Genomic DNA, 12,062 nt, shown 5'->3' with positions numbered 1-12,062 from the left:
GGAAGTCAAGAGTTTTTTTTTTTTTTTTTTTTTTTTTTTTTTTACTGGAAATAAGTGGAAATTGTAAGGGAAGATAGAGGATGTAAATAGAAAATAAATATATTGATTCATGCTATTTCAGGAAGATAGTGAGAAACTACAACACAATTAATTGATGAAAATGTGAATTCTATTTTTGGACCTTCCAAAAATAAGATAGGACTTTGATGAATTTACTGTTAAGGAGTTGGTCATCAGTGTGATTGATTGGCTAAATGATGAAGAGTCAATTCTTCTTCTGGCCCCCATAAATGCATCATTGCGTTGTTTAAATCTTTCACCATCTCTGTTAAGCAGAATGACTGATCGGCACTGATGATTTTTTTTTCCCTGTAGTGATTATCTAATTTTTTTTTTTTTTCATTTGCTATTATTTCTTCCCCTCCACAATATATCAGATACGTATTCCTAAGGGAAAAGAAATGTACTTCTGACTAGTCCATTACCATATTTAAAATTCTGATTAAATGAAAAGAGAGCTAGAAATTATCACTACTTGAATTTTGAAGAATTATTCTTGACAGAAAAACACGGTACTATGACAAGAAGATCAGGTTATTAGTTACTATGACTGCAGCATTAATTGATTGCTAAGCTGAAATGCCATGGACCATACCTTACCATATTCCCACTACTGTCAATGGGAGCTCCAATCATGCAATGAACAGAATTAAATAACCTAAGCCTCCCCCTCTCCTTCCTACACATATCTCTTCCACATATTGCATCTACTTAATAGGCTAATGATATATGGGGAAAATAATTGTATGTAACCCTGCAATTCTGAATTTGTGTTGAAGTAAAAGTACTTTCTGTGGACCATGCTGTTCAACCTTCTTTGTTTGTTTGTTAGCATTTAAAAGTTTTGCTTAGTTTCAGGGAAGAAAAAGCTAAATCATGTGCCCTGGTATATATATTTAATTAAACTGGGCTATTGGAGTTCATGCTTCCCAGTTGAAGGGATTCATATTGGTACAGTTTTTCTTCTTGACACTTGTTATTTTAGTCATTATTTTTTCTGATGGCATTTTTGAATCTATGTAAAGTTTTATATTGCAAAATGTGTGTTTTTTTAAAAAAACAAACAAACAAACTCTGTAACATTTGGCATGAAGTTTAATGGTTTAACAATGTTTGTCATTGTAAAGGCATTCCGAATAATCCCAAATAATTTACCTGTTCACCTGTGATCCATGAAGTAGCAGGTTGGAGCTGGAAGTCTACATAATAGAATTATAGAACGCAAAATTATGTAAATATGTTTTCCTTTTATCTAGAAAGTAATAACTTTCACTAGGCAAAACCCAAGCACTTCCTATTCAAACTTCCTATTGATTCACTGGTTTTACTGAAGCTTTTAAATCTGTGCATTCTATGTAGGTGTGCATTCTAAGTAGATATACATTAAAAAACCAGTAGTATAAATGCTCAGGAATAAAATTGTTCTTAATATACATTTCTGATTATTAGTTTTTTTCCCCCAGTAATTATAGAAAATGTTGCATTGTAGAATTTTTTTCAAAGCAATGATGATGTGATAATGCTTAGTGGTTGCACCAGAGTGACATCATAATACATCTGCTGGGAGCCAGCCTTTTTTTCAGTTAAGTTCTGACCAACAGGAACAGCAAGACGGACAGGCATGTAGAAGGGGCTCTGTCATCTGCTTAGTTCACTCTAGTGATTTGCATGTACAGAATAGCAGCCAGCAACCAAGATTAAAAGTAGCTCAACATAAAAACAAGATCCATGTTAAAAAGCAAACTAATAATAAACGGTGGCTCATCAAAATCAAAATATAATTCAAGGGGGATGAAAACACAAATTTTAGCTACTGCTATAGTGTAAGTGGTAAAATATTATTAATACTTCTTGTTAATATGTGTGAGTTTTGATGCTTCTGCTGAAGGTTCTTTGTGTTACTTTTAGTAAAATTTATACATGTATTGTTTACAAGTATGTATTATATAGAAGTACTGATAAAACCATTTCAGATTTTTACATCTTAAGGTATAAATTTGGGTAATTTCAAAGAAGTGTTTTCATAATCAGTAAAAAGGTGAACAATTAAAGATATATTTCACAGAATCCACAAGATGGCATATGTATACATATATATATACACACCCATGGAAATGTAATGGAAATACTATATTTTTTAATCAAGGTATAGATAGATGAATAGAAGTGGACAAAAGTAATGAACTATGAAATTAATTCAGTATTGGATTCAAACAATTTGTGATAACTAAGCGTACTATGCATAGTGTAATGTATAAAAAAATAATTTCTTTACTAAACAAAATTACCATCAAATTATAGATCCATCTAACCATCCACTTATTCAGCTGTGTAGATCCATAGATGAACCCTGTCTCTGTAATTACTGAATAATGACAGTCATTAGTTAATTTATTCAAAGGCCATTTCTAGCAATGCATATGCCATGTGTAATTTTCCCCAATATGAATCGTATAATTCAAAAGGTCAGGAAGATGTAAAAAATAGACTGTTACTAGCTCTTACTTCCTATCCTTAAATGTTGCCTCAGTTAGGCTTCTGAAAAGAACTAATTCTTCTGGAGAAGTTATTGAGGTTATATGTTGAAGGTGTTCTGATCTGAGGTATCTGTAAGAGCTGATATTTACAAAGGATTGTGCTTACACTGTAATTCTGTGTTACAGTTGCTTTCCTACTGATTTGAGTAGGAACCAGAAACACTTAATCTCTGTCTTTCACATAAAACATTGTTCAGTCACCTCTCATCAGAAAGGAGTGCTGTCACGAAAATTCCTGGAGTGTTCAGGAAACTGAGCAAAAGATCTTGGTTCAACACTTTTTTCAAATTCTGGTTTCTCTGTTCTGTCTTCATAAAGTAACTTCATTGCTATCATGTACAGGCTGAATAGTCCTCCTGCTTTACAAATGAATGGTTAAAAAAGTTAGAGAAACTGCAGTCTGTCTTGCTAGCCTTAATTCTTACTCCAGTGGCTAATATCTGCAAAGTTCAGGACTTAGTCCCAAATTCAGTTCTGCACCAGACTATAGCAAATGTATGTAGAGTTCTTCATGCAGTGGGCTCTGAGATAGCCTAATGGCAGTGGTCCTTTTATTGCTGGAATAATTTCATGTCATTTGAGTAGCATTTTGGATAGTTATAGAACTGTTTTAGGGATTGTAATGTTTATTCCTGATTATACTACAAATACATCAAATACCAAGTATTCATCAGAAATAAAAAAGTACTGATCTCTCCAGGGATATTTAATATCAGCATTAGACTAGTAGAGATTTAAGTGGACTATAGCATAGTTTTAAATTAGTGGAATAAAATCAATCTATAGCTTTTGACCTATTGACAGTCTTAGACTGAGTTCAGTTTTGCAAGATAATTTACCCAAATACTTTCTTCTGCAGAAGTCCTGCTCCTCCAACTTAAATTACTGACTTCTGGTGAGTTTCCCACTGCCAGAAAAATCTCATAATTCTTATCCATTCCGCTCCTCCTGCGCCCTGTGTTGAAGACACTTGTAGTCTAACATTTTATGTCTGTAAGAAATAGGAATATTCCTGCTCTTATTTCAGTAAGCAGTGTTGATGCTGGGAGAATTTTATGTTTGTTTTTTTTTTTTTTTTTTTTTTTTTTTAAATCCTAGTTGTCAAGTCCTACAAATCCTATGTTTCATTGTTCACTAATAATTTGTATGACACATCTGGCATCATGCTTCCTACTAGGCATTGTCCTATAATCCCTCAGGATTAGATGTACATTTGGACTCCATCAGCCATGTTTTTGCTCAATTCTTCTATATGCCAGAAATGACCTGGATTAGGCAAGGATTTGAAAATGGTGATGAAGGGAAACAAAGAAAGCAAAAAGTGTGAAAGAGCTGTTAAAAATATATGAAAGTGTACAGATAGGAGGAAGAATCAATGGAGTTATATATAAGCAAATCACACTTAAATATACCTCGTCCACCATTGCTTTGTGTCCAATTCATGGAGACTCAAGTATTTTCAGAAAGACATCACCAGAGAAATAGATCTACATAATCAAATAATGTCTGCAATTAAATTGGTGCTATTTTAATAAAATATTTTTAAAGGATGGCATGCTTTATGTGTGTTAAGATCATCCTGATTGAAGTTTCTTGCATACCTTAATGAAGGAAAACTTATTACCAGAATAAATAAGCACTTTGATTCTCAGAAAACCCCAGCAGATGAGTGATATGGGCAGGTAATAGCAAGAAAAAAGCAGTTTTCATATACTGATATGTTCATAGAAGTGTAGAATTGAAGTATTGAGTCTGTTTTAGGAGAATATTTAGTTACATGTTTCTTCTAAATAAATTGATCTGCAGTTCTGTTTAAGTGAAGTTACTTTTTCCATTCTGCAAAAGGTACACATAGCTTTTCTATATTTTTAAAAAATTAAGAACATTGACAGCTGACTTGTAATCTAATCTTGTATAATATCTTTACTGTTATGATTTTGTTACCCTTCCTTCAATGGGAATATCAATCTCAAAACAGAAGAAATTCATTCTCATTAATACTTTAATTGTACTGGAATAATGCAATGGACATGTATACAGGGTGTTCATTGAAACTAATTCACCATAGTGTTGTTAGGTAATACAGTTTTCTTTGCATGTAAAACTTTTTGGGTACCATTTTGGAAGATGGATCAGATGGGTCATTGGTATTCTTTGTTATTGCATCAACCCACCCTTTCTAGAGGCATTTGTGTCAGTCACTCTTATAAACCTCACCTTGGGACTTCATCACTCATTATTACGCTTCAATCCACCAAAGCTGTTAATGTCACATTGGAAAATCTTTCACTTGCCTTTCCCTGGATACCTTGCATTTGAGCATCTTTCACCTACTGGAATATGAACAGGGGAAGAAAGGAAGACACCTGCTGTGCCTACCTTCCTGGAGGCCTGAGTATGTCTGCCAGAGAAGCATTTGAAGATGTACTAAGTTAATTCTGTAGACAACCTCTGCTCCTGTTAAATTAAGTTTTGTTAGCTGTTCACATGTCCATACACCTTTTGCTTCAATCTGCCATCTTCTCAGTTACCTTTTATTAATTTTTTAGGAGGCTCTTGGACACTGAGGATGAGCTCTCTGACATCCAGTCAGATTCTGTCCCGCTGGAAGTGCGGGACTGGTTAGCTTCTACATTCACGAGGGAAATGGGAATAGTGAAGAGGAGACCTGAAGAAAAACCCAAATTCCGAAGCATTGTGCATGCTGTACAGGCTGGGATTTTTGTAGAAAGGTGAGAGCTATTTTTTCAATACAGCAAGCATTGCATTTAACCACAGTGCCTGTTGCTGAAGATCCCATAAAATGGTGGGAGAAGCCTGAAGCAAATCTTTGAGGCAGATTTTAGGTTCAACTTCTGTAATCTTTGTATTTTTATGTACAGAAATCCAGATGAGACCTCTACTTTTGTGATGAAATCTTCTGGATTTTGGAAAATTCTGGTGATAAACATTATAGCTTGGAAATTTCTACATGAAAATGTACCAAAGACTGCATGAACATAAAACAATAATACCCCAGGAGAAGAGTTTTTCTCAGAAGTTCATAAAAAGACTTATGTCATCTTTGGGATCAGATCCTCAAATAGCTTATTGTTGTTTCACAGATTATGAAAGATAAAGTTTTGATGGAATTCTATGGCTGAATATTTTATTTCTTCTTTTAGGATGTACCGTAGAACTTCTAGCATGGTTGGTTTGGCTTACCCAGCAGAAGTGATTGTAACATTTAAGGTGAAAAAAGTTTAATTGTTGTGGAATTTGAATGTATTAGTACTTATTTTTAGTGTCTTTTAGGGTGAAATTAATGCATTTTTTCTACTGAACAGTATTTAGTATTTACTACTACAGAACTGAACACAGAAAACAGAGAACTTTAATAGTTAAAAATTCACAAATAGCATATGATTCTGTTTATTGGTTCACTGTTTAGTTATGATTTATTTTAACAATGTTATTAGAGCATTAGGACAAAATCATACAGAAATTTTTATTAAAATGTCACAGCCATGATTGTATCAGCTCCCACTAGTATGGTTATCAGTGTCTCAGCAGCATTTTTCTCCTTTTTGGAAAGAAAAAGGGGAAGTAGTATTGGGACGGAGCTAACAAAAGAAGCTGCAGCTTATGGAACAAGTATAGTATTTCTGTGAATTTAAGGCATCACTGTAGTTTACCTGTAAGTCAATCTCTTATTTGAGATTCCTATAGCTATGTCAAGTTCCTATGGCTTTGTATGCAATAAAGAACAATATGTTCTGAGAAAGGATGTGGTACCTCATGTTTTTTCCTAACAGCCTGAAACTAGTGTATTATTTACAAATTGCTGTATGTCTATATTGTTAATGACCTTGCATAATAGCATATTTCAAGGACAGACATTCACATTAGCTTCATCAGGTTCTACAGAAAATTTTTACTCAGAATGTTAAATGTAAAAGAGTAAGGCTTTTGATTTGAAGTGCAGAAAGTTGCAAATTTGCATGGGTCATGTTATGAGTATTTTATTCATAACTATCACAACTATTTTCATCATTAATATTGAAATAGTCATCAATGTGATTAACTGAATATTGAAAATTGAAATTTGAATTAATTGAAATTTGAAATAGTCATCAATGTGATTAATGTGAATAATTGACCCCCTTCCCCCCCACCCCCCCCCCAAAATAAACTCCAGACCCACGAAATATCTAAATAGTTTTTTCCAGTGATGAGCTGGAAAACTATTGAAACAGATGGAAACTTCATTTTTCCCCCCCCTCATTTACAGGATGTTGATAAATGGTCTTTTGACGTATTTGCCCTAAATGAAGCAAGTGGAGAGCACAGTCTGAAATTTATGATGTATGAGCTGTTTACTCGATACGACCTTTTGAGCCGTTTCAAGGTCAGAAACTATTTACTAATAAAAATACGTATACAAAAATAAGTATATCAAATTTAAAATATAAGAAAGCCAGGATATATTTGAAATGGTATTTTATTGTACAATGCAGTGCAGAATGTTGTAGAACATGGCAATTGGAACAATTGGAAGATCATAATATGCCAATGGTTTCACTGAATGAAACTTCACCCAGAGCAGGCAAATGTTTCTGCAGCCCAAGAAATTGAATGCTATGTAGACCAATGTCAAGTCAGTTTGGGATGGGATGTTGCTATTGAGCAGTTAAATGCCTTAAGCATTAAATAGATTAAATAGATGGGAGAAAGATTCCTAATAAGGCAGAAAACTGTAGTTAGTCTTACATACTCTATTCATAGCCTAGTTCATAGTGTGTTGGTCAAAACTGTTCAGAGGTTTCAGCTGAACCTTCCTCTCCAAACCAACTTTGATGATACATATAGAGAAGGCTGCTTTTAGATAGTGTTTGCAGGGTGTTGCAATACAATATGGAATATTTATAACCAGCTTTGAAAGGCTGATATTAAAAACCGGGTCAAATGTCAAATTTATCACTATGATAGTACTGAGCTAAAGTCTTAATAGAGTTCAAAACCTCTCCACAGCAAAATTTTGCACCCTTTGAAGAGGCTGGCTCATTTTGAAGTTGGTTTGAATAATGACTTAACCAATACCACAAACTCACCTTTTCCCAGGAGTGCTTTGGGAGCTTGAAGTCAGAACCACATCAGGGCCACCATTAACAGCACAGTCAGAAAGTACACAATGTTATTGGCTTGGTGGGCTAAAACCCATTCTCAACAGCATTGTTTACCTTGCAGGGCTTTTAAATAATAATAATAAAATTATTTAAATAAAGAAAAATCTTAAATAATGATTTAAAAAATCTTTAGGAAAATATCATTTCATTATATGGGGAAAAATGGTGGTGGATAGTACTTGCACTTCATACATTGCTTGGAGGAAGCAGGAGGGAGGGAATGAAGACTATCAGATTCAAGGAAAACTTGTCTCAGGCAATGTAATGCTGATGAAGAAAAAGAAATAATCTTATTTTTTGGCTGCTATCTGTTATACCTTTCTTATATGAGCAATCCATGCATACAGACAGAAACCTCTAAAAACTATTTGATTGATAGGTCTAAAGTCTCTTGTACACTAACCACCTGCTGTGGATGGTGTATGTAGTAGGATGTAACATCTACAAGAATTGGATGAAGACTTCCAGAAGCATATTAGATTTTAGACCTTTACATTTTAAATTATTCTTTTCATATTTATTAACTAAATTCTATGATGTACTTATTTGTGGTTTGTTTATTGCATGATTAACTTTGCATCTGTTGCAAGAAAAAATATTTATTTTAATTTTTGCTTTCCTCCTCCAGATCCCTGTTCCCAATCTTATTACATTTGCTGAAGCTCTTGAGGTTGGTTATAGCAAATACAAAAATCCATATCACAATTTGATCCATGCAGCTGATGTTACTCAAACTGTGCATTACATAATGATTCACACTGGTATCATGGTAAGAAATACTATGAAGTTCAATTTACTTCTTTTTGCAGACTCTCTGATGTTTTGGATAAATGTATATGTGTGTTTTCAGTAAAAAGCTCCCTCAAAAATTATGCAGAGAGATTCCAAACTACCGTTCAGGCTGCGAACTTCATGTCATTTTAACAGTTTTTCCAGCCTGGAAATCTCTTGATGCAGAGGAAAAAAAGGAAAAAAAAAAAAAATTAAACCGTTTTCATTTTTCATTGCCTGGGCTTGTGCATTTTGTATCATACTGAAAGAGGTACATTTGCAGGAGTGGGAATGTGAGAATTTTTGCTTCCACATTGGAGCCTGGGAGGTGTGATCAGGCAAGGAAACTTTAGTATTTGCTGAGGTCTTGGCCATTGAAAAGTATATTGAATCAGTGCAGCCTTACTCAAACACTGGAGCTGCTTTTTCTTTAAGTTTATAACCTTATTTAGGACTGCCTTGTTTTGCATCACTGCAATATCTCAGTATTCTTTAGTAATTATTTGGGAATCTGAAGTTAATTTGTGTAAGCATTTTTACTCTAATCACTTATCTTTCACTTAATAGGAGTAGTGGGAGGTTCCTCACTATCAGTTTGCTCAACACAAGTAAATATTGACTGAAAGAAAATGGACATTTCTGTTATGTTCTTTTGATGATTTTTCTTCATTATGGATATAACCTTTTTTTCTTAAAAACAAAAAACAACAACAAAGCAAAACAAAAACAAAAAGTGGAAAGTGATAGCATGAGATTTCTATTTGCAGAGCCACAAAACAATGCCATTAGACCTTTGGAAATAAAAATTTTCAGGCTCAGTTTAAGTGTTTGTGCTCCAATAGATAGACAATAAAGGAAAATCATTCACGTATGTTCAGCCTTTTCTCACTGAAAGCTTTGCCATTGGCTTCAGCAGAGGCAAGAAATCCCTAGGCATTGCAAGAATTCTATAGCATAAAGGAAGCTTTTTACTTCTAAACGTGTAGGTTTTCAAGCTATGTATTAATGCAAGTGCTATTTATAGAGTGAAGTCTGTAGTCCTCACCAGCCAAGATTCTCTTCAACATTGAAAAATCTTTTTGATAAAGATTTCTATATGAAACCAAAGAATAGGCTGGGCAACCCTCTGCCTCCAAACTACAGTTGTATAAGATGTTCACGTACAGAAAACATATTTTAATAAAAAATCTTGAAGGAATCATGGTTCCTGTCCTAGACTTGTCTTCTACTGTGAGATCAAGTGCAAGTATGAAGTGATGTGAGACATGTCTCTGTTGCAGGATAAACAGCTTAAAAGGGAGAAAAATCCCTTTGTTCTTCACAGATTATAAACATCCCCATTATAAACATCCCCTTGGCCTGTGCTCCTACCCTCTTCAAAAAAGGCAGTAGCATCCCAGATTTTCTTTGTGATGCCAGGATAAGGTTTGAATTTTATGAGCTATCCCACTCAATTTGGGATGTTTATCCATTGACTAAACAACTTTGCAACACGCTTCAGGTGTCTCTGAACACTGAATGAAGGAATATGTTTTGTATTTGAATATCTACAATTTCACCAGGTGCACAGAAGGATAAGAAAGGTCTCTCCAATTGGCAACTTAACCTTGTAACTGCACTTTGATGTGATTTAGACAAATATTTTTAGAAAAGTATAAACTTTGCTGTTACTGTGCTGTAAAAGATCATTAATCTTGCAGTGCCTGTACAAGATATTCCTATAAAATTAGGCCAGTTTTTAAATATTCACATTTGAATTGCTGAATTATGATATTGGAAAGTTCTTGGAAAGTTATCTAACTAGGACAACACTTAGTCAAGAGTGCCTTCAGACAGATGCAATTTGCCAGGCAGAAGAAATGTTTATAGAAATCAGTGTTTGAAAGAAGGCCTAGTGATTCTGCAGCTTGCAAAGTATTTCTGTCCCAAATGTCATTTGCAGTCTGAGAACTCATCAGTATCATGCACAAATGTTCTGCTTAACATTTTTTTTTTTTTCCTTTCCTGTTGCCTGGTTGATTACTGAACTCTACTCAGTAACGATTTGAAGTTGTCTTCTCAAACTATTTTTTTTTTTTCTTCAGATTACTGCATTGGCTTGCAGCAGCTTTTTTATTGCTACTTGCAGTAGCTTTTTAAATTCTGCTATATCATCTAACAAATTCTTGTATTTGGATGATATTCACATCAGTTTGTTGCAATTGTATAACAAATTTCTGTGAGTTTTGCAGACTGGTGTGTGATTTGAAATTCTTGTGCTTTTACTGTATCTTTTCAGAGTTCTGAAAGACATACAGAAGCAAATGTTAGAAAAAGGTTTTATAAAATCCTTTTTATGACTCCTCTTGAGGAGGTCATACATTTTTTATCTTTTATGGGCACCTGGAATACAGCTATATTTTGGCGTTTGCCAAAATGCTTGGCTGTTCAGAACTTATCCTTTTCCGCAAGCCTGTAAAAAGCTTTCAGTGAAGAATAACACATTTTCAGTCTCATTTAAAGAAATAAAATGTTCATTATATTTTCCAGAAGATATTGGCTGTCTATCTTAAGAAAAAAGATTCAGACACTTCAGATGTGTGTTAGAAAGTTAGATATCACAGATGGCAGACAATCTATTAACCTCCCCAAGAGTTTAAATCCCAGATGATACAACTAAAATATATATCTCAAGCTAGCATTTATGAAGGCTTCATCTTTATAAAGATTCAAGAATCCAAGTCTCAGGGAATACATCTTGTAAAGAACTTTTGAGTCATCGATCATCTTCCCACCATCCCTTTTCTCCTCCCACATACCTGTATTGCTCAAATGAAAGGAAAAAAATGTCTTTACTGTCAACAAGTGTATTGTCAGACTCCTGTTCTTACTCATTTTTTAATCCACTGTTGTTTAAAAAAATAGTTTGAACCAGAGTTCATGAAAAGTTGAAATGCATCTATTTAGTTATAAGAAATTTATAGTACTGCAAAACATTTCTCAATAGAAGAGATCTTTTCCAAGAGTTGTTACACCTGCATCACGCAGTATCTTCCAGGACGGAAGTAGATTCCAGCTCTTTGTAGTCTGTCAGAATTCCAGATACAAGAGACTGCTTTTCCCTCTCTCTTTGAAGAAACAATTCTTAATATTCTCTCTAAGAGCTTTCTCCTGCTTCCTTAGGAATCCTTTAGCTAAATGGTTCTCTGATGTGCAGATTTTAATACTAATCTGAATTTTGACTGTACTGCTACAGTGTCTAGAATACTTGCCTTCATATAATATGGTATGAAAATTCTGTATAATCTATAGATACTGTTTTTAAAAAGCACTCGACTTATAAATGAATTATCTAGCAACTTAAAAAAAAAAAAAAAAAAAAAAAGCTTTGAAAAGGCATCTGAAAGAAAATGTTTATGTTTAGCTTCAGTTACTAATAATTTCTGGGTTTCTATTCTGTTTGGTATGTTGAAAACATTGTGAAAGCCAGGAGCAGTCATGGCCCGATTTCTTATGACACACAATTCTATGAAGGTCATCATTTCCATTT

At 33.9% G+C, this 12,062-nt stretch overlaps 1 protein-coding gene across 13 annotated transcripts in view; it reads left to right on the top strand.

Annotated features, from left to right (window-relative positions):
- Window positions 1-12,062, top strand: part of PDE1A (phosphodiesterase 1A) — a 209,032-nt gene that overhangs the window by 158,496 nt on the left and 38,474 nt on the right. For all 13 annotated transcript variants that reach the window (XM_035331261.1, XM_035331262.1, XM_035331260.1 and 10 more), the window contains 4 exons: window positions 5,147-5,329; window positions 5,762-5,828; window positions 6,868-6,984; window positions 8,391-8,531. In XM_035331261.1, coding sequence (XP_035187152.1) covers window positions 5,147-5,329; window positions 5,762-5,828; window positions 6,868-6,984; window positions 8,391-8,531 — 508 coding nt within the window. The remainder of the gene's footprint in view (window positions 1-5,146; window positions 5,330-5,761; window positions 5,829-6,867; window positions 6,985-8,390; window positions 8,532-12,062) is intronic.

The sequence above is a fragment of the Oxyura jamaicensis genome, chromosome 7 (assembly GCF_011077185.1).
Source record: "Oxyura jamaicensis isolate SHBP4307 breed ruddy duck chromosome 7, BPBGC_Ojam_1.0, whole genome shotgun sequence".
NCBI lineage: Eukaryota > Metazoa > Chordata > Aves > Anseriformes > Anatidae > Oxyura > Oxyura jamaicensis.
The sequence above is the reverse complement of the archived record's forward strand: the minus strand, read 5'-3'. Positions and strand labels throughout refer to the sequence as shown.